The 27,717-nt window shown below is 44.2% G+C and overlaps 1 protein-coding gene across 6 annotated transcripts in view; it reads right to left on the bottom strand.

Annotated features, from left to right (window-relative positions):
• Positions 1-21,136: 21,136 nt before the first annotated feature.
• The window catches only part of LOC122569917 (nucleolar protein 4-like), a 93,033-nt gene continuing 86,452 nt past the window's right edge, over positions 21,137-27,717 (bottom strand). For all 6 annotated transcript variants that reach the window (XM_043731570.1, XM_043731575.1, XM_043731573.1 and 3 more), the window contains 3 exons: positions 25,327-25,541; positions 23,866-24,056; positions 21,137-23,027 (listed from right to left, as the gene is read on the bottom strand). In XM_043731570.1, coding sequence (XP_043587505.1) covers positions 22,861-23,027; positions 23,866-24,056; positions 25,327-25,541 — 573 coding nt within the window. In that variant the 3' untranslated portion in view covers positions 21,137-22,860. The remainder of the gene's footprint in view (positions 23,028-23,865; positions 24,057-25,326; positions 25,542-27,717) is intronic.

Here is a 27,717-nt window from a genome sequence, read left to right as displayed (position 1 = left end):
AATTAAGTAAATGAGGCAGCCAACTATTTTACGGGAAAATAATCGTGCAGCGATTCTTGCTTTATGATTTATAAGCGTCCAGAAGGAATCAGTTTCAAATCCGATTCACGGTCACGCGTACTTGAATCACTTTTGATTTCAAAGTGGCACCTCGATTATGAAACTGGTTCTTGCGCGCGATCCTCGCGTTTCTGCAGCTCCAGAGACAATTAGTGGCGCCATATAACGGTTACGTAGCCAGAGATTCAATTGCTCTGCACAGGTACGGCTCTGGCTCGCTCGCGATTCCGATGAACGAAACTCTACCGGCAGAGATCAGATTTTATACCGGCGTTCGCTAGATTGTACGGATTCTGTTACACAATTGGTCGTAAACGTTCGTATAAAACGGCCGGGGCATCGAAATTCGAAAGAATTTTATGTGATTGTAAATTCTCTCTGTACGAGAATTCTTTTCCTAAGCTGATAATATTCGATGTCAATTGGATTTTATCGGGGCATTTAATGTCATTATATATTTTCCATCGAATACACGGAAACGACGATAAAATGATCGCACGCTGCTGCGAATAGAATATAAATTGGCTAGATGATAAACTAATCGTTCTAGTTTGCAATAACGTTATACGTAAAAGTTGAGAAACTTTTAGAGAACGGAATTATTATAACGGAGTGAAAGTTTATTGCTTCTTTCTATTTTTAACAACTCATCTATAAGTACTTGAAAAGTATGATATCTTATTTCGATAATGGAAATGAGCCTATAAATTTCGAAACACCGTCATCTGTAAAAAAAAAAAAAAAAGAAAAAACAAGTAACATATATGCACAATCGAACAGAAGTTTCGTGCGCGACAACTTTTTGTAATTTAAATTATATCCGTCTATAGATAGATGCAAATTTCAATGGCTGTATACTTTTGAATACTTTGAGTATCGAAACACGTATTCCGCTGCTATTATTCTTCGTAGCCTGTACTACTAACTTGCACATATAATTGCAAATTGCATGTATAACTTGTCTGAAATACATTGAACGTTCGCATCTCGCAGCAATAGGAACGGTGATAATTATCATAAAAATAATCCACTATAACGCTAAAAGGTCATAATGAGAACGTTGTCTCGGCTTTCACCGATCCTCCAGCCAGGAAATCCTTATGCAACTCGGTGGAATTTCATTGCAAGTTGATCCGTGTACAATGAATATACCGCGGCGTTTCATAAATTTGTCTCATCCCGTTGACTATACGCGCTCTATGCTTTCACATCGACGCTGGAAACACAGTGACGGTCGACCGTACATACCCGTACTATACACCATCGGGCAACAGATTTGTTCCGAAGTTTACGTAAGATCGCCGTTCGAACGAATTTCTTTCTTGCACGTTCCACGATCCACGAGTTTCTCTCGAGTTTTCCTGCTTTTTTATTGCTTCGTATTTTCGCTTGTTCGGCGAACATGATAATAGTTATAAGTCAGCAGGAAAAGGTCGCTCGATGTAGCTTAGTAAAAAGAGGAGAGCCTTGAAAGGAACGATATTTATGGCATTAGTGGGACCAAGTGCTCGAGGATATCATCTTTTTTTTTTCTTTTTTTTTTTTGGATCGATCGGGTAAAGCGAAGATTTTGGCTTGCGATATTTCGCGATTCTTCGAGCATGAGATTCGATTAACTCTTTGCAGCTACCGGAACAAAAAAGTGTGCCGCTGAAAGTTGAGTAAAATATGGTACCAGTTCGGTGAATTCCGTCTTCGTACAGATCGATGAGATTTTTAATTTATCGAACGCGTTTAAAGGTTAATTAATTCGACTGCGGATTGTCCTGTAGAGTAGTTATTCCGTCGATCGATGATATAACGCTTTTATGTTAATTTCTAAATCGCAGGAAGAGAAAATGGAGAAATATAATAGGTGTGAAATATAATGGGAATTTAATATTTATCGTATCGTCGCAATCTCTCGAACGAGTATAAAAAAATCTTTGCGAGATTATTCAGGCAGTCATAAAACATCGTACGAACGTACATCCTGTTTTAAATGTATACGTATATTATTATTTATAAAGAATAGTACAGGTATATGAATCTAAAGTTATTCATTTATGGCGTGGTGATTGCGCGGCGAATAATTAAGGAGATCTATTCAGGCCATCGCTGCGTATATGAGAAATAGAAAAAAAACTTCGTCTTCTATCCGTTTTCTCACAAATCTGTTACTCGCGAGAGAAACGCTGCTAACTAACAGCGTACACACCCTGTATACCAGTGATCGCCATTGTTCTTCCCCGTGACGTTACACACCAGGCTTCCGTGATAGTCCGGAAGCCGCAGAATCGCTGGATCGTCGTTCACGGTACGATCGAAGACCGCTGGAAAACGAAGCACGCCGTGAAAAAGAAAGAGGGAAACGGTAGCGCGTTCACGTTTCCACGTTTTTACAGGCGTCGGACAGGCCACGTTTCGTGCGATTCGTTTTTCTCCGGTGGCCGGCGCAAGAACATAAAACGCGGTGAGATTGCATCGGAAGGGAATCGCGCGCATAACAAACCTATGAATTCCTCGGGACGCGAGAAGTCCGAACCTTCAGCGGGGAAACGCGTCTGACAAGACAAAGGACATTGCTTCCTCATAGCGGCTGGATTCCTCTAACGGGAACGCCACTTCGCAACGTTTAACGAAGATCCTGAAAAGCTCGCGCGGAAATTATTGCTGTCTCGCGGAGGAGTTCCGTCGTTCTTCCCTCTTTGATCGCGCGTTTATATCGATATCGCTCCAAGTTGCGAAGAATAGCAAAACGTGGCAACGAGAGATTTCTTTGTAAACCAATGGCAAACGGAACTCCGCGAGGAACATCCATCGGATTAAATAATTTCTTTGACTGTAAAATTAACAGCTCGCTTTGTTTTAATGGATTAGAGTTTATGTTCGAGGTCGTGCTCCTTTCTCGAAGGTAGTGCATACTTTTTGTTCATTTTTTAGTCATCCGAGGTGTTTGCTGTATCGGTTTACTATAACGAGCAATGAAACGCTCATTATATAACGATTAATTCACCATTGTTAAAAAAATAGAAATTCATTAGTGGTGTATACCTACTAGTTAATTATTATGATCACCCAATAAACGAAAGATCCGGGTTCTTTGATACCTGTCCAACGATCTGAACAGCTAAGTCGATTCTTTTTCTTCCTGAATATGATACGTCGATCTTTAGATAACCTTTTAAAGCGTTATAAAATCATTATTTAATGGACAGATGCAATAATGCGTGTACCAAGCGTACGCGAGTAGGTTGAATACAATTACGTTTAAGAACAAGATAGCCGTTCTATTACTACCACGTATTTACATCGCTTTCTCCGGCGAACATTTTTCTTCTCGACGTTTTACGTATGAAATATTTGTTTAATTGAGATATTGCCATTCCACGAATAGAAAGAAAAAAGAACTTTGGTGTTAAAACACGAACAGTGAAAGGTTACTCTGTTTCAATAAGTTCTTTCAACAACATCTCCTCTATCCTCGTTAGCGAGTTTCGTTCAAAATGATAAAACTCGCTTCCATTCTCCCGTTCTCTTGTGTCTTTCTCGAAATTCTCTTCTATAGGAATTGTTTTATTCTCTACATTTTTGGCGCACTTTTACTTCCACTTTGGTTCTACCATCCACCCACGCCTTCCAAGTCACAACTGTTTCTATTCTATTCTTTTATATTCAAACGCGTTTCTTCTTAGTCCGTCTTCATTGTCATACGGCTAGTAACGTACGAGAGAGCTTTTCTTGGTGTCTCTGTCTGCCTGTCTGCGCGTTGCTGCCCTTCGATCTAACTGTAGAGTCCCTATTCAATTCTGCGTACGCACGAACCGTAACGGTGGTTGACAAGCTTATCAAATTGCACGCCTATTTGCGATTCTCATTACACGCGTTACAATAGATGATGCGGTGATATCTATCATTATACACGTAGACGGAGCGGCTGATCGCTGCGGCGCGCCGCTGCGTGATAGTGCGCGTACAAGGAAAACGCGGACGAGCGTTCGGGAAATTTTCAACGGGCAATTTCACGGGTCAACGGCAGCTCTCTGTACTCCGAACAAAGTTTCCTGATGCAACAACCTTGCCGCACGAGCTGACCGAGGTTGAAATGCAGCGTGACGAGCGGACAGGGCCTTTGGTCGAAGCGAAACGGGTCGAAGGTTTAGCTCGAAGAATCTTTCTTGTACCATGGCCTCGTATATCGCGGTTGCATTTCATGTATTAGATTAGATGAGTTTAATTTTTTTAAACAGTTGGCTCTCGTCTACGTGCAACAATGTATCTAGTTAATATACGCGGTACAGTCAACGTGAATCAGACTCGAGACGATGAGCAGAAAGATGACTACGATTGTAGAGATTACACCGGAGATGACGCTCATTAATTAATCATTAAATATTTCCATTGAAAAAGAGGATTCAATTCATGGAAATGGCACATCACAGGTTACTCGGTACAAAACCGTCCAGTCACTCGAAGCATCGTTCGAAACTGTAGGTTCGTCATAATCTTAGAAAGACTTCATATACATATCTGACAAGTTTGAATAGAGAGTGCTGCGGGTCTTTCAATGACAACAATACGTCGTATAATTTTCTATGTTGGTACTTACACCGCTGGATACCACGCACCTACATATGTTATGTACTATGCACATCGTAGAATTGCCATTGCTGCTTTAATTAATATCGATTATTTTGATTTTCTTTGTCGATGCCAACGATACGAATAAATAGGGCTGCCTAACTTTCAAAGTTGAAAGCCTTATCAGACGCATCGGATTTCCAATGTAAAAATACACAGGTACGCGAGTTTCTCGAACTCTGATTTCAATCGTCGTCCAATTTCAAACGTCCAAAGCGATTCTCGTTTCTTTGGAACGGCATCGGTCGAAGAATCGAGGAACGGAGGATCGAACGCCCCATCGCGAGCTCTGAATGCATCCAGGTTGACCCTCGTGACACCCAGCAGCTTCCGAGCCATTAAACACAAGAACGTACACGCGGTTTCAGCGGTGATCGAACCGGTACCGGACGCTTCGCTCGTACAAATCTGCATTTTGATCCGCTGATCCTATCATGGCTAACATTACTGGAAACTGGTGCCTCATTAATTCTATCCAGCGGCCCTTGTTGTTTAAATGCACGGCACAGGGGAAGGCAAACCCGCCGCTAGATCCTCCGTGTCCATTAACCGGTCTTCCTGACGCATGGCTCTCTGTGTGCTCGAAGGGAGTCGCCAGAGGTCGTACAGAAACACTGCGCGCTCTCGTTTCTTTGCTCGCGTTTGCCATACGCTATACCGCGGTATCGATAGTTTCTTTTCGATTTCACTTTCGCATTACCCGCTGCACGGGTTACTCAAAATGAACGACTTTATATAGCCGATCTGACCTTAAATAATTATTCCTTTATCTTAAAATAATCTCAACGATGATTTTCCACCAGCTGTGCCTCACAGTGCTCTATTAAACACGAAATCGTTACATGCCAATTGCCTTTGCTATCGTGTCCAACTGATCTAAGAATTTCAATTAGATATTTTGTTGCCCTTATTCCATGTTCGACACCTATTTTCTTCTTTCTCGCCTCGCGTGTGACACGCAACGGTCTCTGCTAATTCGTTTTTCGAAAAAAGAATGCATTTCAATCTGGTTTTATCGAGTACTCCGGCGCGCGATTAAAAACCACGTTTTTCGCGTGTCTTGACAAACTAGACCACCTTGAGGTTCTCGAAAATCGCGAATTTTAATCAATCCTGGCCGCACGATACGACCTGCGCTCTAAAAATCCACATTTCACCATCTGACATTTCAGCTATAGTTATACAGCAACTAGCATTTTGTTTCCTTTCTTGCTCGTACGTCTCGTGCGACCTTCAGCCTCTGAACTTTCCACGGTTTTCCTTCTCCATCGCTGAGACGCAGTCAAACGTAGAATCTCACGTACACACGCGTGTAACACGCGTGGTCGCGTGCAAACACAGGGACGAACCGCGTGCATTAGCTCGCTGGCACGGTCTCTTAAACGGCATCGGTGCTCTCCGCAAAACAAGTGGTCTAGCCAGTCGAGCAAATTACCCACACTTATTCCCGCTGGTACGTAGGCAAGGGAACGTAGCCAGGACGTCTTCATTCGACATCGACAGCAGGCCGCGGTCTAGCAGTTGCCCGCCGTTGCCGACCTGTCCCGTTGCTCGCTATTTTTCCGCTCTCACGCACGATCAGCCTCGTCGATAATTATCAACGACGCTTCCATTCCCTGTTGAAGTCGCCGTGCCTGTCCCCCTCGAGATCCTGGAGGTCTCCTTTCGGTCGGAACGGACGGTGACCTCCGTGTTTTCCTCGATCGATCATTGACTCGCATCGGAATTTTCTGACGCGAGAATATCCGCCAGAAGGTATCGCGAGCTTGCTTGAGAAGTTCGTAGGGAAATTTGAATAATTTAAGGGCAACGTTTTTACTTGCAACGATACTTTACGTAAAAATCTACGAGTACGTGGAATCGATTTCATGTCGTATCTGCTGTAAAGTATCAGCCTAATTTCATGTTTTAAGAACTCGATAGACAAATCTCGTTGGCATAAGTTTAATTAGGAGAAATCCATGTTATCTGACATCGGAGGAACAGTAAATTCGCTTACCAATTATTTCACACTAGCGACGGCTTAATTAAGATTCCGACACCGTTTCGTTTCTTTCTACATTTTTCATGACACACGCGATTCACGTTCGAGATAATTACAATAGCTGTGCACCACCTATAACGCGTTATTAACAGAGAAATGAATTTATATAATAACACGAATGTATATCGATCTGACAACTTCGACACAGTTTTACTCGCTTTACAACTGCTAGAGAAAAGACGAACAAAAGGTACTTGAAGTCGTGGCTCCACGGCGATTTATCCGTTTGCAATGCCGTTGTTCTATCTCGGACATCGCCGACGATCGCGATCGCAGCGATAATCCGACTTCTGTTCGATCGCAACGCCGATATTTGGTCTCCTCGAGTACAAGAACGCCGGTCGTTGCGAAGAAACTATAACAGGAAATAGTGGTCTCCGGGAACTTGAAAGGGAAGTGGTGAAAGAAAGTGAAAGTTATCGTCGGAAACGTTGAACGCGAACTCGACATTGTAACCCGTCATCGGTCGGTTGAGGGAAACAAGGGCCGATCCTTGGCAAAATGTATCGTGCTGTGTTCGAAAGGTTGCACAATAGAAATCGACAAAAGCGCGGAATTTAGCGAGGCCGGAGTTGAACAACGCTGAAAATTGATACCAGTCGCGTTCAACGATCGACTAATTTCAATGTAATTTATGCGTCGGATTTCGTATTTCAGAAAGAGTTGGTATTCCGAGCAATCTGTCGAAAGAACATATCTAAATTTCAAAAGTCCATTAGCGGGAAAGATCGATCTCGCTTTCCCCGTTAGCTTTATCTGACGCTAATTGAGAACTGATGCGGGCGCTTCACGCTTCGCTCTAATCCTTACAACATCGAAAAAATATCTCTTCTAATGGGTAAGAATTTTACAACGGGTCCAAACGTAATAGCGATACGAACAGATACATATTAGGTAGGTTTCAAAGGCAGGTAGCCGAATAGTTTCACTGGCTATGCCATAAAAAGGAAAGAAGCTCGGTCACGCTTTATTTAGAAATAGGAGTTCGGTATAATACGAGGATCGAATTATCGGTACGATCTAACGACGCCAATGTATTCTAAGCGTGAAGTATTTGGAACGATCCAATCGCCGTTTTCATCAATCTTCATCGTCGTATCCCTCTCGAGCCGCACGCTCGCGTAATCGAATTCCACCACTAATTCGTACAGGAGATTTCTGGCAGCCACAGATCGACGCGTAGCTCGTTTCACGGCACCATTATTTCGCCGGCAATTCGTACGCGCACCGAACCATATCGCGTTCCTTGAAAGGCTGTTTTCACGCGCGCCTCGTGGCCGTTAGGGTAAAAAGTACGTCAGCGATCGGTTGTAATTGGAGCTGAGAAGGGCGAGCAATTAATCTCCATTGGGCTGACACGGGCGTTAATGCGAAGGGAGCGTGCAGCATTGACACGTGACGAAAAATGGACCCGGAGATCGTGAGCAAAGATTTTCGTGGCCGCCGCGGTAATTGGCGTGGGCGGTTCGAGATACGAGCAATCCTCTCGAGAAACATGACAGGAGATTTGTTCGAACTTAAAAGGCCAGGTAAATTACTTACGTACGTTAAGAGTATGTTAATTATTTGTTGTATCCTTTCTTTTACAGATAGCCGTGTATACGGTGTTCGTGCAGACGATCGTAATATTACGTCATGCCATAATGAACGTCGTTTGTCGACGTTTTATTCGACTGTTCCGTACTTTCCGCCTTTCAGAGGTTTTACAAGGCACGCGCGCGTTCGTCCATACCGAGAGGACGGAACTCTAACGAAAGAAATCAGGCGCGTACGATCGCGAAACACGGTTACGTGATCGAATTCGAGTCCTACCGCAATATAGAAAGCCGTTTTGAGTCGGAGCCAAAGCGAACAAAGCGTTCGCGGCCGGATGATCTTGTGACCCGCGCGCAGGCCACGAGTCGCGCGGAAAAATACGGAAACTCGGAAGACTGAACTCGAGTGGCTTAAACGCGTATGAATTATTCCGCGGACGTCGACGCCGCGCACGATACGCAATTAAGCCGGTCCGATGAATTGCAAATACAGTCGTTAGCTCGCCATTACATTCGAATGCTTTCAAGAGAGGCCGGCGGACACGCGGTCCGAGGGGAGAACTACGAGAAACCGTCCAGCCAGCGTCACTGCAATCCGAGCCACGAGCGGAATTTCAATCTGCCGGCAAATAGAACACAGTGGTCCCATGGCGTAAAGGTCGCCAACCGCCATGCACGCCAACCTAGCCGGACGGTCTGATGATGCCCCGGGTCGGTCGTTACCCAGGCTAAGTGGACCGCCGTTACGGTGATCAGGGTAAGCGCTCCATATTCCGCGTGCTGTTTCATCGAATGGCTAGATAACACGCGAACCGGCCAGCCGACGATTCACAGCCGCGCATAGTCACTTGTCTTCGGCTTTGGCCACGTGTCGCGTCAATTTACGTTCATCCTGCGCCGAATGTGATTCACCATCGTGAACTTTCTGTGCGCATTACGTCGTACGGTATAGCTTAGACGAAGCTATCCTATGAAACTTTGTTCGACTTCCTTGAGGATACGCGAGACGCGACGCGTGTTATATCTTTGCGGGCGGAAGTGTTTCGCAGGTTCGAAAGTCCACATGCTTTTCGCATGTAATACCTGCCATTCGTTTAAAAAATTGTCGAAATTGTCAACGTGTCGACGTTACAAGCATTTCTTTCATCCTGTGTACAAAGAAATCCTCTATTCCCAAACCTCGACCCACAAGCCTCTAGCTTACGCATCAAATTCCGTGTCACGTCGTCCCTGTCATGAATGTAAATTGCCTCCACCAACTCTGACTTGTCCTTGACTATTGTTATCGCATCCCACCTGTTTACTTTCCACGCGTTGAACAAGGAACGTCCATCCAAGGCTATCTGTATCTTCTTTCTCGATCTCGCGTTTGCGAGAACTATTTTCCTTAAAAAAAAAGTAGGAAAACGTTTTTAACCGTCCTCTACAGAGTGTGCGTGTGTGATAGGAACGAGTTCGTAGTCGATTCGGTACGCCGTGAATGCCTGAAATTTAAAAGGCTTCTTGACCGCGTCTCTGCAGCACCCTTTCTTCGTTTCCGCGAAGTCGTTCAAATTATTCAAAGTTTCTCGATACTGCACTTTCCAAAAAGTTTCGAGGAAACGCGCGACGTAAGCACAAGCAATCCGTTCACCGGCGATCTTCTTTAAAAGTCGAAACTTTCATCGGTGAACTCGCTCGCTCGCTCGCGTGTTTTCGCCTTCCGATGCAGCAACGCGATCCAGTGGGAAATTTTCGATGCGTTTCCACGCGGAAGCGCGGCCAACAATGAATCGTTGGCATAATTGGTAAGCGCAAGAATAGTTTCGTAACGCGCACGTCGAGTCCTCTCGTTCCGGACCGAGTCAGTAAGTCAGTCAGTCAGTCAGCCGGCTCGCTCAGCCGTGGGATTGGATCTCGACGTGCTAATGAGCGCCCGCGGTTACGCAACGCTCGTTAGAGCTTCTCCCGCGAGGATCCTCATGATCGGCCCGCCCCCGGTGAGAGTCCTTGCGCGGGCGTGACGTTTCCTTGCGACATTTTGCACAACGCAATCATAGCCAGCCCACGCCGCTTCGTTTAGAAATTGCCCTCGCCCCGTCGACGACGAAACTCACAATGAGCGCTGTTCTTCGAGAATTCCTCGCGGGGCGGTGCCTGGCGAAAGCGACATATTTCGCGACGAGAATTAATTATTTTCTACGCTTCGCCTTTCGATTGGTATAACCACAAGCGACATTGTCGCTCCTTCTCCTCGACAGGATCTTGCGAATTCAAGGAATCTCGCTTTCGAATACGATAAAGATTTTTTACAATTCTTGTGGAAAAGTATGCTTCGAAATTATCGGATCAAAGTGCTGCAACATCATCTAATAAGTAGGATTTTTCAAGGTTCTCCGTTCAATATCAAATTCCAATTCGCAATCTTTTTGTTCCTAATTGAACCGCCGTACGTGTTATCCATTTATGGCTGCATTTCGAACGCGTCTAGTTTTATCGCGATATTAGACACGTGATTCTCGATACCTATCCGCCTCTCTTCTTCGCGTTGCCACGACCTTCGTCGTCTGGAAGACGACCCTCTCTCGGAAGTAATCGAGAGCCCCTCGTTATTTTCTAGTTGACTATCCGACACTTGATTATTCTCTCAATGATGGATTAATTAAGTTGCCCGATTTGCTGGTGTTCCTACGCGTCAACAGGTGTCGGACGAGTACAATCGATTTCTCAATTAATCTCGGATACCCTCTCGCGTATTTCTGTTCGCGTACGCCCGTCCCGATCTATCTCAAACATTTGTTATTTTCAGACAAAGGAGCCATTATCGTCTCGGATAACGATCACTTTTCCATTAAAGGGATCGAATTAACTTCTCGCCGATCAGTGTATGCGTTCGACCTGAAAGAAACAAAAGTCAATTTCAGAGGAATCTTTAATCGAACTTGTATCATTTCTAAAATAAATCACCCTTGCCATCCTTATTCGTCAGACCTTCCAACACCTTATTTCGTATACGAGAACGCCTCCCACAAGCCGAATCTCCCTCTGCTTCCTCTCCGTGGCAATTTCCATCGAACTACCAAGCCAAACAGCCTGCCCAATCAACCGCTCTAAACGAAATAAATCCAAAGAGACAAGCGCATACGGGCGAAACAAAACTGACACACGCTAGCTCGTAAAACCGCGTTCTTGGCAGCCGGTTTCCGACTAATAACGATAACGTGGCGAACGAAAAGATCGCTATTGGAAAATCCTTCGACCTCGTTCTCACGATGCCGGTTTGAACGGTAGATAGGAATTCTCGACGAAACGCGTACGTTTTCCGAGCGAAGCGAAATCCAGGGGACTGGTCGATCCGGTCAGCGGCCTTGCGGTGTTTTTCGAAACAATTAGTACGAGCGATTTTTCGTACCTACGATGGAGATTGCTTGCCCAGGCCTGCGAATAACGAGATTTCGCGAGGTTCCCGATGGGAGAATATACGTGGAGGCCGGGGCGGCCAGGCCAGGGGGCAGCACGTTTCTCTCATTATGCTGGCCGCGGCCGCTCGAAATCCTAACTGTACAATGCACTCACCCCGCCCAAGGGGCCAGCATCCTCGACACGCTCCCGTGTGGACGTGGAACGCAGCAACGTGCTCGATTATTTCGCCGAGCCGAGAGGGAGCGTGCGAGAAGGTCGCAGACACGCCGAGCTACTAAGGGCCTCCTCTCGAATCGGTCATCTTGATTTACGACGTCGGAAGCGGTCGTAGATACCTCACGCACTCGCGCACTTGCGACGGTTGTCCGTTCTGTCTACCGGCTGGTGCTGCAGCACTCGGAAAAATCGGTCCGCTTCTCCGCGTCCTTCAGACGCTTCGCGTTTTCATATTAGTGTCGTGTGCGAGTGCGTTGACGCGCGACGAAAGATAGAAAACGAAGGGACGTATAGAAGGTTTTAAGGGCCAGTTGTTCAAGTAATTTCGGTCGAACGAGGTCGGATCGCTACTCGCACCTCGATATGCTTCTTCCGTATGACTGATAATGGTCACAACGTAATTGGTAGCGTTAGTCCCAATAGGTTGAACATATAACGTTGTATATCCATCGATCTGAGACGTAGAACGAAGCTAAACTACCAGAATTACGAAAGGCTACCTCGGCTAATTGCGTGTAGCGAAAGATAATAAACTCTGCAACTTCGGTAGTAATCGTGCAGCAATAAAAGTCAATCACCGGTGCAGCGAGGCCCGTGAGATTTATCCAGCTTTAAAAGTAAGAACGTTCCAACCTTTGGCCCATTTTGCTCGCGTAAAGGAACCAAAGCGAAGAAAAAAATCAATCACGGGAGGAAAAAACAACACCTACAGCGATATTAGCCAAGAGTGGTGCGGCACGCGGTGGATTTGAACCGATCGACACCAAAAAGGAGCCAGCTTCCGCTCTCGACCGCCTAATTGGACCTCTATTCCAGCTCGTTGATCGTGATAATGACATTTACATAGGACCCGGTATCGGTTTACGGAACTGGTTCGGCCGCGAACTCGTTAACGAAACTAATCTCAATTAAGACTGAATCCGATAATGAGGTGGCTTAGTGTTGGCGTGCGCGCGCTAGCTTCACGTATACGTGTACACAGGGCAAAGCAAAGCCCATCGACTTATCTAACTTTCACATTCCAGCGAGCGCGAAACGATTTGCCTTGGTGCTTTATTAACAGGCTTTAATTGCGAATGCAGCAACCCGCCGCCGTGTTTGGTGTCGATTAATCACATTTGTCAGGACAAGGCGCACTTCCTAGTGCATCGTATAACCGAACAGACCCGATAGAGTATCCCTGATATCCTTGTCGCGATGATACAGAGCCAGGTGCTTCTACCAACTAGCGCCTATCGTATAATCGCGATTGATCGATAATTAACAGCGGCTTCGGCCCGTTCCTTTCTTCTTTATCGCATTCGGCTAAAAATCTCTGCTTACTTTGCCTTATCTAACGTCCGATTAGACTTACCTCTGCTGTACAACGCGATTTTTTAACGACACGTTTCGCGATAAACCTCTGCAACTTTTTTTCTAAAAGGAAAAGAAAAATGTTCCTTACGTCGCTATATGATAATAATAAAGAGAAATAGGAAACAATAAGTTGTTCAATAAAGCTCAGCTACAACTATTTATACGTGTCCCGCGTACACTCGACACACAGCTATTTTAAGATCTTGATGTTTAAAACGTAGAACCAGTCTCCTTTTTTCGCTTAGTCCGCTAGAGTCTGCTCGGAACAAGAGTTTCTTCCAGCAACGATAAGGTAGTTTTTTGTAGCAAGTAACTTGTTCTAGTCCACCCATACAAGCCCACTCTTTGTTACCTCTACGTGTACTTCGATTTCTTATACCCCTTAGATTGACCTTGTCGGATTAATTACTCCGTTACTCCACTGGTATTACATGTCTCGTTTCACGCGTGTCCATAGGAATTTATTTATTATCTGTAATATCACAAAGATATTCGATACCGAATTCCAGAAACTTCATATACATGCGTATAATAATGTAGGGAACGGGTCGAAGAAATTAATGGTTTCGAGTATTTGAAATTCTCAGCCGACCTTATCGGAAATAAAATCGAGAATAACGTGTCTTTAACATAAGCCGACCTACATATCCTATTTATGATGTCGGTTGCATACAATGAAACCGTTATGCTTAACGCAATAGAAAGCCGGAGAAATTGTTAAACAATTAAGCGAATACAATCACGTCTAATCGCCACGATAGAACGTCGATAGAACGAAATCGAAGAATTATCGCGACAAAAATGTTACCTAAACTGTTGCATTTACCGATCGAACGATATGTAGAATCGCGGATTAAACCTGGTCGTAAAGGGATCGATTTCTCTAATCCTTGCCGAATATAAATCCTTCGGATGGAAACCGCGCACCACCGGATTCGCTTTCGAGTCACGTCCGACGATCGTTGGAATCGATTCACTGACGCGTGCACGCCTTGACCGCAACACGGCGCAACATATCCGTAAGGCTGAGGAACAGAGCTCGCCTTAACCTAGGCGAAGCAAAAGGCAGTGAAGCAGTCGGACGCGCGAAGCAGAGAGGCAGGCTACGCCGGAGGCCGAAATGAAAGAGAAGGTGAACGCAAATACGGCGTAAATCACGCGTGGCACGCACACGAAATCAATCGAACCGGTGATCGAAGATCGTGGCCGAGCCAGTATCAATAACCCCAATCACCGGGTCGTTAGAGATCGCGGTCGGTCGGCCCTTAACGATGCAATTAGAGCGCACGAGGGTGCTCGAATTAGGGCTGATAAATGTCAGGAACGCCCCCGCGCCGCTCGCGTCGTTTCGCTCGCAATCAGAGGCGGACGAATTTATTCGGTACGTAGCCGCAATATACCGAGTCAGTCCGCGTCATTAATCCTCTGTCGCGCCGGTAATAAGCCCTTAATCTTCTCCGCAAGTTGGCTACCAGCGCGTACCGAGCACGATCTCGCGAGTTATACTCGCGAGTAGCCATCCAGCCTGTTACCGTTCGCGTTCACGTTGTATTCCGTGAATTTCTAAGCGAGCTACGCTTCTCACGCGGTCTCCGCGCGATATTTACGACGAGAAAGACAGTTTTCGCGCCGTCGCGATTAATAAAGCTAATTAATGCGGTTAATAAATATCGGCTTGACCGCGTTAAATCACACCGAAGGCCGGCCACCGGCTGGGATCCAGGCTTCTGAAGATTCTGAAACACGGGGCCGGTTGCCGATCAACCGTGGAATTTACCCTTCTTTTCTTTCCTTTCTCCTTCGTATCTTTGACGTTCTTTCTTTGTGCCCCTCCGCTTTTTTTTTTCAGACGCTTCAGATGCTCCTCGATCGCGCCAGCTTGATCGAGTGTAGGAAGATGATTTATCGGTGGATCGCAGGGAACTTTTCGAGAGCTTCGAGCGTACATTGTTTCTGTTGCTGCTGCGTGTCGAGCGAGTACACGCGCAGATTCAACTCCGGAGAGTTTTTTACCTTGGTTCGCCTTCTCAAGAACTTGACGCGAGGCTGACGTTCGATAGAAACGGAGGAAAAGATCGTAAATTTAACAAGAATCCGCGAAAATCGACGAGAAATTTACTGCGCGTTCGCACATGCAGCAATCTTCGATTTCAATTCGTTTAAATACACCGTAAAAAGCGTCGATTTATTTCTCTCGCGTCACGTAATCGACACGAAAGAAATATTCTTTGGCGAAGGTGAAAGTTCGAGGATCGTCCGCGCTGTCGTGTAAATCATTCGACCGGCAAGGAAATAAAAGAAAGGGAAACCCTTCTTGCTTGCACCAACTCTCCCCTTCCTCCCGTCCTCTCTGTTTCCTTCGAGATTTCTAGACAATTTTCAGACGCCTCTCTTCGATCCACAAAGTCTTCGTTTTTCCTCCGGAATCTTTCACTCATAATTGGAAATTAATAAAACGCGGTCTGCGTTGTCGTACCGATGCCAAATTTAGCCCCACAATCAGAATTTCACTTAGACGAGAGCAAAAATTATCCGTCCTTTGTCTGTTCGCCATACCTGGACCCTGACAATCATTTGAGATATATTAGCCACAAGGTATCTTCATTTTCCTATTCTAATTTATCTTCGTCACTTGGAAGCCCATTGCAAGAAGATAAAAGAATGTATCAAAAAGCCGAAGACAATTCTTCTTAGCCACTACCGTACGATAAGACAGTCGGTCAAATGCTAGCCGACATCGCAGCTGGGATTTCCATTACGCATTCGTCATCGTCAAGCAGTTAAAATAAACAGGCAAACAACAACAAGATAGGAAAATATATTCATGCAACAAAAGCAAAGACCTAAGGCACGCAGTGGTAGCCGGAGGTTCGATGCCAGCGAAATCGCGGCTCGTAATCGTTGGCTGGTGAGTCTATACTATAACCTTGACGTGACCTTCCTTTGAATCGAATGACCCTGACAAGCGCACCGGACCCAGCGGGGGCCGGGCAACGTTCCCTATTTCGCGGCGTGGAGGCCTGCGATGAGTCCATCCCATTACGGGATGCGGTGGAAGAGCATTAAAGCCGGATTTAATGAGCGGTTTCGCCTTTCGGTTGGCGCGATACGCGCGCCGATTCCACGTCGTAATTGGTATAATTGGCGTTGGTCGATCGGTGACCGGGCTGCTCGTTTCAAGGGTCGTCGCCTTCGGCTGCGCCAAATTCAATCGCTTCGCTCGGTCTTCACTGCGTCCGCACCCATTATTTTCGCGGCTTTGATCGATCTCGCCGGGACAATTTATCCTCGAAACTGGGTTACAACAGCCGCGTTCTCCTATCCGAAATTTGAACCTTTCAAGTTACCAGTTCGTTTCGCAAACCCGTTGACCAATTTTCCTGAATTTTCGTTGTCCCGAGATGTTATTTTGCAGCTGACGGTTCTGTAGCGGCACGGACGAAAATCTTTCGACCGGGATAAAAATAGATCCACCGAGAATAACATTTTCCACAGACCTGGAACGACCTGGTTACAGATTTGGAATAAACTTGCTCTAAATTGTTTCTGCGACGGGTATAGTCCGCGTAAGACGAACGTCCATTGTCCGAAATATTAACGTTTTTCGTTGTTGGTATCGAACGATTCGAGCACTCGGCTCGGTTACACGGCAAAGAGACAAATAAAAGAACAAGGCCCGATGTTACTTTCATTCGTTGCTGTGAGCCGCGCTCGTGGGCAACTCTTATTTCACAATCGAACTATAAGATCGTGATCTCGCGCGGCTCTCATTCGACTTTCCATTTCGTTCGATACACCGCGCACATAATACATTACCCTGCTGCTTGTTCGCCGCTTTTAAGGCGCTGATTATGCATGCGTTCGGATATTTATGTGCCGCGGGAACTTCGGCCGATTTTTATTTTTGCCCGACGTTAATCACACCCGGCTGAGGACGACCAACCAAAAGATTTATGAGATTTCGTGGCGCGCAGCCACGGAGAGCCGCCGATCCTCTTTTTTTTTTCTCTCAGTCTCGCTCGAATCTGATTTAAAATTGTCGGAATTATCGAGCAACGAAACAAATCTCACTTTGCGCTTGAATAAATATTTCTCGTGCGGCGAGATTTTTCTCGCAGATTGTTCGTTTTGAACGCATCGCGCTTCTAATACGATTGCCAAGATCTTAAACAGGACCGGAGAGAGAAAGACAGGCTGGACTATAAGTTGAATAATCGATTATATTTGGTAAAACATTTACAAGGTAATAAGACTTTTTTTTTTTTTGTTCATTTAACGTTACATTTACAGGCAAGGCATCATCAAAGACCGTACCAACTCTACAATAATCGTAATAATTGTATAATGTTTACTTATAAGAAAGTATGTACCATCAAATTATCTTTATCGTTACTATCGATATTAATATTACGGTAGTACTACTCTTATTAATTCTTTCTCAGGAACAAATACATATTCTTTTTTTTCTTTTCAATATATTTATATATTTATATATATACCATTTTTTTTTTTTTGTTGCTTTAATCTTTAATCAATATACATCAATTCGCGATTACATTGAACGGTGTTAGAACTGCACCCCGTGTAGGCAAATAAGATTATTTCGACACATTGTTCGAAGTGTGCCTCCACGCGTTCGTAGACGATCGAACGAACAAACAAATTATACGTGTTACATGTATATATAGAGAATATGTACGTGTATGCATACGAAAATGAAAAAGAAGATGAGAGATAAATGAAACCGTAAATGCGTGTTTGTATTGTTTCTTCCTTCCATGTTTCTCGCTACTTTCTTCGTCTTTCCCTTTTCCTTTCGATCGCATGTCGGGCGTATCGTCGACTCGATGCTCTTTTTCCCTGCGTGAACGATTCGATATACTACGTTTTTTTTTTTTTTTTTTAACGGAATCGTAGTTGCGATTCGTCTTCGAAGAGACTTCGATCGATTTCACTTTCCCTTTCGATGATCATCGTCGAGTGGAACTACGGAGGGTTTGGTCAGTCGCGGAGAAAATCGAACCGATACTCGCTGTACCGTGTTAATTATAAACGATTTTAATTGAAAGAAGACGAGAAATGACTTTAAAACAGTTGTGTTCGAGGCTAGAAATAAGACTTTCGTGTTGGTAGATGGACGTAGAAACAACGACGATCGTTATTCAAACTTAACCGAACGCAATCCAATTTCTTTGATTAAAGGATAATCGAATCACATACAAGATGGAAATCTATTTAAATGAAATATAATTCAGCTGTAATTACAATTAATTTCCGTCGAGTTTCGTTTAAAATTGCATTTATTCTATATAACGGAACAATTTCCAGCTAACTGAGTCTAACCGCGATGATAAAAAGAATACCGTACGCGTATTACGACAACTATAAAAGCATTTCATTTCTTCCTATGTTCAACTGAAAAATCGTTCGGAATCTATTATAGTTCAACTGCACCGAGGTAAATAAGTTTCTTTAATTCTCCTTTTCGATTAAATTCGATTCGATCGTGGCGCGACTAACCGTAGAAACCGTGATGCAAAACGGAATTATCGTGGCGTGTTCGTGTAGATGCACGCGGTCCCATTACACACGGAACAAGTGTACAAGTCTGAGAGACACGGATCTAACGCGGTACAACTATCCTGTATGATACGACGATCCTAACGATTATTACATTTCGCGATGAGGAGACGTTCGAATGAAAGGAGGCGTTCCACGGTGCCGCGAAGCGAAGTCTACTTTATGCTCACACGGAAAGAGACGGACAGACAGACAGACAGACAGACAGACAGACAGACAGACAGACAGGCAGGCAGACAGGCAGGCAGGCAGACAGACAGAGACAGAGAAAAAGAGTAGCACTTGTGTGTTTGTAGAGAACTATTGCACTATACAGATTCACGATACTTGCTCGATTAACTAGGCAGCGGCAGCGTTTCGTCGAGATTCCACAAACGAGACACGTTCGATGGTGGGCTCTCGTAGCGTTTCGAATCACTTCGAACGTGTGACGAAAGTTTTCGATCGTTTCAAACGTTGCCGAAACGTAGCTTGGAAATTATTCGGGAAAGTTTGGAGAATACTATTTATTTATCGATAGAAATCTGGCGGCTTTCGGGATGAACCGGAATTTTTATACGAATTTTCCGAAGGTTGTCGTACACGGTAAAGTGACTTTCCGATCGTTTGTCTTGTTCAGTCATAAAATGTAGAGAAGAAAATGTTAAGGTGTCGATTGGTATTTATTTTGTAATATTCGAGTTACTTCTACTACTCTTATCCTGTCGGTAACAATAAATTTTCAAATATCTGCTACTTTGTCTTTTCCAACAACCGAATTATTCGATACAGCATATAAACTGCGTTTATGTGTTCGATCTGTTTGCTTATGGCTTATAATATTGCACTGTACAAATTATCATGGAAATGTATATGAAATAAATAAAGTTTAATCAAACTATATACACATTAGATAACAGTCTTTGCCAGACGCAAAAGAATAAAATCATAAGACAAAGTTCTTCAACACCGAATTCATTTATTACATAGACTTGTAACATTTAAACGATTCAAAATTTACAGATTCTTCGAAACTCTCGTTCCAATTTTCAAAATCTTTCGAAATGAGATCTCAATCTCCTCCGAGATTTCAAATATTTTCCAATTCCTAGTAACCTTAGGAACTTTGGAAGTTCCATTGTACTTCGATCGAAAATTATTAGAATTTTAAATAGACCGTCAAATCTTCCGAACCATTCGACTTCTCGCTGGTTCTCTAAAGCCTTCCCATTTTCAGCAACGTTCGATTCGGTTCCAGTGTACGGTTGATCGAATTACTTGAACAATTAGCAACCCGCTTGTTTCTACAGATATTCCAAACGGAGCGATCGCCGACCGATGGGACAAGTTGAAAACGATTATACGTTCGTTTGTCGAGAGACGAAAGCAATTGAATGCGCGATCGAATTCAATGATAACGGTGGTCGTTGTCGAAACGGAGAAGGGAAAAGGAAGTACGACATCGTGTACAGGGGTCGGTTGATCGTAAAACAGTCGGAGAGTCGTTCGTCAACCCTTTCCTTCTTTCCAATTGTTCGTTCATCCCTGCCGATGGAATGTTTCTCCGTGTCATTCTCAAGCTCGAGTTCACGGCGTCACGGCCATCAATCGTCCGTAAAATATATTTTACAATGGTACATATACATTTATATATATATGGATTTATATGTATAATAATAATTAATTAATTAATAATAATATATTCTCTCTTCGTATCCCGTTAAAAGCAATTCACATTTTCGAAATTTTCTTTCATCTCTCGATTTCTCCGTCGTCGCGTCGCGATACGACTTTTATAAACTATGTACAAAAAAAAAAAAAAAAAAAAAAAAAAAAAAAAAAAAAAAAAAAAAAAAGAAAAAAAGAAAAGGAAACAACGACAGAATTGAATTAACGCGCGAAGACTGTTAGCGATAAGCTAGAAAGTTTCTTCTAGAAAGCTTCCCTTTCGAATCGTCGGTTCGAGGGTAACCATGGAAAATCGTAATCACGATGATAACGTAAAACGTAATGAAACGTAATAGTGAGCGAATAGCGATAGGCAGACGCAACGAAATCGATAGAATCGATAAGAATAATGCTTACGTGGCGGAAGATATCGGATGTGGCGCAGAATCTTTCTTTTCTTTTTTCTTCTTCTTATTTCCTCGTAAACACGTTAGAACGACTCGTTGGCCCAACGATAAAACAACGGTTTTGCCTTAGAAGAAAGTAAAACGGAGACAAAATAAAGAAAAAGTAGAGAGAAGAAGGAATAAACGCGTGTCTATATAGCCCTACATGTATCATCGTATAATGGTAATGATAATAATAATAAAAATAATAAAAATATTAATAATAATAATAATAATAATAATAATAATAATAATAATAATAATAATAATAAAAAACAGTGTTCTTTGGTAACACAGTGATGCGTCCGGAGACCACGAATACGATTTCAACGTATTGTCCGATCGTGACAAGATGGTCCCGATAAATATATGCAGCGTTGGTCGAGGATCGTAATTTTTAATATCTTTTTATGATAAAGCGCATTAAACGACAAGTACTTGTTGTTTTGTTGCAATGTCTCTATCTTTGAAGGAAAAGTTTCAGAGGTACAAATAAAATTCCATGATAGATACAAATATTTCGACACGTTTTCTCATAGATTAGACACGAACCGTTTACAAATGTCGTAGAACGTTTCGACTATTTAAAAATCATATATACAATCGTATTTCCAGTGCAACAAATAAAAATACATCGAAATGTTCTATCGCGAAGTACGTTCACCGCGTTCGAAGCGGAGTCGAAACAGCCTCGAAAAACTTTTCCTTGAAAGCAAAGTTTCATACAAGACCGGTCACTTTGCCAATAAAATTCTTAGAAATCCCCAAGCCAATCTGCACGATTCAAGTACTATGCTTTCAGCCAGTGCACGATTCCTGTGTACGATTAATCGTCTCGATCCACTGACCGTTTTCTCGCGTAACAAAGCATGGCCTGCATCTTGTCCCGCGACCTAATGTAGTACACACGTTTACTCGCGCGGACGTACATGTAGTTACGCTTGGGCTCTATATACACGTAAAGACTGCAGCGTTCTTCTTCGTTTTCAGGCTACTCGCGTCTCCCCCACCGACTTCTCGTCTTTCATTCCCGCAATTATGGTACGTGATCCTGTTTCTTTCACGTTGATTCGTATGTACATTAACGACGTTCTCGGGTAAACGACAATGGCGACGTTCGATAAGTTACACGATAGACGTTCGAAGCAGCGAGCTTTGATCGATGGAACAAAAACGGCAACTTCGAACGTAGGGAAGTCGTAGGAACCCCGGTCGTTGCGATCGGGGATTGATTCGCGCGGCTAGCGGAATTACTCTAAAAAGATACGCCAGTGCTTTCGAGTAACGATCGATCGATTCTTCCGCCGGGTCGCTCCTCGTTAAAGCCTCTTCCATGCATTCTGGCACGCACGCACGCACGCAACACGCATCCTCTCATATTCTCTTAAGCTTAAGCTTATCGGTAGTTAAGTAAATATCTGTAAATCCTCTCTATGTACACCCTGTTTGAATAGTTCCCTTAAACCTAGCCCTAGAAGAACCGCGTGTTTTCCGGCGATCCCCTCGCTTGGCGCTTGGAACTCTGTCCCTTTGCACGAATAAAATTCGTTTCCGCTTCGTCATATCGATCCAGATGGACGTCCCTCGTTATTCTTTCGAGGCGTTACAGTCTGCGGAAGAAGCTAACGGCCGTCATGCTCGAACGATAGGAAATTCTATCATCCGACGTCCTCCAGTGCGAGTTTCGCCGGGTTGCATCGTTCGTTGCTTCCTCGGGGCGATCTGTTCTCGGGAATCGTGTTTCCCAGTGGTGGATAACGGAATCTTGTTACCAACAGTCGGTAATTTCCACTTAGAGCAAGGTAAACGGGTTTCGTTCGTATGCGGGCATTCAAGTCTCCGGATTCGAGGATCGGCCGTTTAGTCGGTGTATTCGCGTTGCATGGCAGTCTGGTTCCTCGTTAGGAAAGACTTACGAGCCGAGCTGTTGGCCACTGGCTACGTAAATGTAACTCTATGGTTGTTGAAGCAACAGCTGCTCCAGTTCGTCGGCAGATCTCAGGAGGAACGCAGCTGATTCTCGATATCCAGTGATCAATTGCCTCACGGCGGTCATCTCCGTCGCGTTTAACTTGTGACTGAGAAGCGGCTTCGTGTTCTTCATGCTCAGATCCGTCGGTCCTGGAAAAGTAATTACGGTTGGAAGAAGTTTCATCGTTCCTATCGCGGCTGGGCTTTAAGCGTATTTTCAAGCGAACATCGTCCAATTTACGACACATCGACTGGTATTCGAATTAATCCTTTCGCCGCGGTATCTTTGGAATTGAAAGCGTTCTCGATATATACTTATACCATGGAATCAGCTTTTCTTAATACGTTCTGTTAATCTACGTTATAAAGTACATACACACACACACACATATATATATATATATACAGACCTCGCGGCGAACGAATTAAAACGTTATAACGTAATGATATATGAACGATTTGGTGCAGAGAAAAGAGAACAGACCTTTTTCTACTATATTACAGTTTCGTTCTAAGCAACGAATAAATAAACGTTTCTTTTTCTATTATAATCCCAACGTGTAATTATTTGGAAAGCCACGCGTACACATCGTTCGAATTTACTACTGGAGAATCTACACCGACCGGATTATCTACTACCGTATTATATACAAACGAAAGCAAAAAGAAACATCCCATTCATTCTGCGGATCATCGAACAGAGAGAAATAGGCAACACGTTAAAACAACTTGTCAAAAGAACGCGTATCTTTCCGAGATTAACCTCGATCCGCTTTGTACGAGCGATTCCTGCGGACGAAACTCGTGCAGCACGTGACCGAATTCTCTGTCGGTAGATGCTGAACGAGATTCTCAGATCTGATCAGCGAGTGCTTCGCGATTACTCGAATCTCGTATACGCGAACGACGGAATATACAGCGGAACGAAAATAAGATGGAACTAGCGCAGCATAAGCAAACTCATAAGAACACCGATAAGCAATATTACTTTGTGTACCGTTGCTCAATAGACCCGACGTGAAGCTCTGCGTGGGGTAGAGGCCTGCTGACAAGGTTGGCGGCACTGTGGTCGGTCCAGCTCGCTGGAACGCTTGGCTGAAGTTCGGTCTGTACATCGCCGTCGGTGCACCGCCGCTGGCAACACCGTTAACCGTCGACGAGCTGACTATCGTCGCCTGGCTGAAAAACGCGAGCGAGATTCGTGTTAACGATAACGCCATGTAGCATTGATTAGCTCCGCCCGATTCCGCCTCCGGTCTCTCTTTTAGTTTCGTTCCATGATCTTTGACCGTCTACGAGACGTTTTATCTGCGAGCTCCTTCCTTCGCCGCGGCTAACTCGGCTCTCGCTGTGAATGAGAGATCGTCGATCGCGCACTGAGAATGGGCGGTCGAGCCACCGATTACGACAGGAGAACGTGCTTTTTTTCATAGCGGTCGAACGTCGTGTGGACGCGCGAGCTCGAGGCGTGTAACGATCCACTTGTGGAAGACATTTTACATCGACGCCGCTTTTATGGTTTCTATTCGTATTCGTGTTACTACGACGAACCGAATGTCACGTTTACAAAAATTTCCGTTCTCACGTTATAGAGGAGAGAAATATCTATTCGCCTTTCTTCTAATTTAATACGAAAGCTAGGACTGAAATTTTATTTAACTAATTATACTAAGTCAAGCTATTTTTAAGCCGAGAGGAAAGGATAACTGTGTCTACTGAAATCCTTTTACTTGAAATCGAATTTCTCACTGATCTAAATCCGGTCACCTCGTCTAGACTCTATCCTCATTTTTATAAAATCCAGCATCACAGTTCACTTTAGACGTATTCTCGCAAACTTGAAGCCATCGTCTATCTTTGTAGCGATGTAATTGACGCGAAGTTGAATTACCGGACCAAATAATATGATTTAGTCATTTGAAGTTCGTCGTTTATTTCATTTTTCAACGTATTTAACGTTTGATTAACGAAGCATATTCGATCTGACATGTTATATTTGACGTTTGAAAGTATCACGGTTTCTCGGAAGGAACTTTGCTATTACGAAACGTATCGAAAATTCAATGTACAATTTTATAAGGATTCGGTAAAAACGCTAAAGAGAGAAAAGTAACTTCGTAATCTACAGATTTCTTCAGAACCGTTATTGTTTAAATTTTTTCTCGAGATGAAAATATCTTCGTAACGTGAACGAAGATTTCGCAGCCTTCGTAGAGTTCGCTCTATCAGTATGTTCTAAAAATGGTACTAGTATCTTCTACTTATTAGTCAACACTTTAATAAATTACGCTTTTTAGAAATCGAACGATTATAAATTCAATGACGGTTATTAAACAGACTGATAACAGCGTAAATACAAGTAATCTGGAACTGTGAATCTGTAGTATTTATTGATTGTACGAATTATCAAAAATAATCGCTCCAACGAAACTAGATAATTTATACTGACCTCATGAGACCCTTGTTGTCCCCTGGCGCGAGCAATTTCGACGCGGGTGCGAGAGACAGGGGTGTAGAAGAGAGGGTGCTGCTCGGCAAGTTCGCCAAACTGGTTAGAGGCGCCAGGGACGTTAGCGATGCCGGTGGTGTGTCCTCCCTCTTACCAGGAAGCGATTTCACCGGTGTACTGGAGAAATGGTCCAAACTTGACCGAACATCCGTTTGCTGTAACAAGCGGTGCATCTTAGCTCTCGTTCGAGTGGCAGTAGAATCGAAAGATCGTTGAATTTCAGACTTTTGGACAAATTACAGAAAAATGAACTTCCGTTTATTCTCTGTTATTCGGTAACGAACGAACTTGATCGGAAACATACGTTTCGAATCTTAAAACTGATGGCTGAAGGGATGACTATCTTGTTGGGAACAATCTTCAAACATTTTCATTGATATGAAAATATAAAACGTTTATAAAATTCATTAAACGAGTGCCTATAACTCATCGTTTAATCCTTTGATCTTTTATTTCTGCATATCGATAACTACAATCGTTACATCGTGTTATAAGTGAGCTAATAATAATAATAATAATAATAATAATAATAATAATAATAATAATAATAATAATAATAACAGTGACAGTCCCATAGTTTGGATTCTCGTCGTGCTTAAAATTTCTTCGAAGCTCTTCTGAACGATGTTTTCTCTACACTATCGCGCGTATCGATAAACAGCCAATTCACGTAATTCTGTATAATTAACAAAACTCCGCATCAACGAGTATCTGTATCAACAAATGGTATTCCAAACGACCGTCTATAATTAGCAACTCGAGACAAGCCAGTTCACCGATTCTCAGCTGAGATTAAACGACAACCGACGTAGTTAGACAAGTTACTTTTGAAGATGCACGATGCACGATACATCGTCATATATATAATTTCGAGTATCGTGAAGCAGCAGCCGATTTGTAAGCAAACTTTACAAGGAGAATGTAAAAGGTTGCCGGTCGTAGAGAATCCGTAATTCAGCGAACAAGCTCGACTCGCACGTAAATTGATCGCAATCGAGTCTATTCGTGTCTGAGACGGGGCACGACTTTTGGATCGCTCGATAAATGGACCATAATCGTTACATTTTGTTGCCTCTGCTTATTGGCTGGATCCCTCCTCTCTGTTGGACGCCCCTCCACCCCCAACGCATGAGAAACCATTATCCGACGCTCCACATTTTTAAGCATTCTGACCCAGTTTTCGCCAGTGGCGATTGAGAATCGGTTTGACGCGGAGAGTACGCGAAAATCGATCGGACGCGACGTCTCCTTTCGAGAATAAAACATGGAAGCACGTGGCCGTAAACTTCCTTCGTACCTGCTGGACCTGCACGCGATCGTACACCTGCTTGTGCATCACTCTTAGGTTCTTTTTCCTCATGTTTGACCCTCGCTCTCTGGTTCGTTTCTTTGTCGTCACCGTCAACTCGCCGATGTTTCCTGCACTTGCTCGTTTCGATGCATCGTGACGGACGCACACTGGTCGTTTCTCGACGAGAAGATGTTCGCAAAGTCACTTGCAACTCCTCACCATGACAAGCACACCATGGCCTCCTGAACCGGACTATCCTTGAAACTCGACCGATACACCGTGTCACCAAAACACCACGTGTTGCCAGCGATGGCCGAATCAACGGACCACCGATCCTCGGTCGAACGAACGATCCGCCGGATGAACCCGCGACACGATCATCCTTCTGGTCGGGCAGCCAGCCCGGGGTCGGGTCACCTGGCGCGAGAACGGTTCGGACGGATCGGCGAAAAACGGTGGCAAAAAAGGCGCGGAGGGACGGGAGCAACGAGATCGAGAGGCGGCCAGATGTGGCGGACAGGGACGTCGAGGCGTGAGTAAGCTCTCTCTCGTGGCCAAGGAAATTAATTCGTGGAAAGAGAGGCGTGCTAGTGGCGAAAGAAAGGGAAGAAACAGAACCGAGGAAAGGAAAGGAAAGAAAGAAGGAAAGAAATAAGGAAAGAAAGAGCGGCGTAGAGAGACAGCAGAGGGGCGCGTACCGCGGGAGGGGTAAGGAAGAAGAACGTGATCACACAGGCGTGCACGGAGGAATGAAATCGTCAAGAGAGAGGAGAACGGATGTAGGGAGGTGTTTTTATGAAAGGCGAGCAGTGTGCGTTGACGTCAATTATATAGGTGGCCACGGCAGATAGCCGCGTCCGTACACGAACCCCGGTCTTCTCCTTAATGGGTTAGGTTTAGGTCGCCGCAGAGGTTATCGGTCTCTCCGAGCTCCCTCTCTGCTCCTCGCCAAGCTGCCACGACGCTATCTTGCTCCTCCTCGCTAGGGATTTTCAAAGTAGATAAGCCTCGAGACGAGAAACTCCGATGGTTCTAGCTTC

Source organism: Bombus pyrosoma, linkage group LG8 (assembly GCF_014825855.1).
Source record: "Bombus pyrosoma isolate SC7728 linkage group LG8, ASM1482585v1, whole genome shotgun sequence".
Taxonomy (NCBI): domain Eukaryota; kingdom Metazoa; phylum Arthropoda; class Insecta; order Hymenoptera; family Apidae; genus Bombus; species Bombus pyrosoma.
This window is presented reverse-complemented; position numbering and strand designations above follow the sequence as displayed.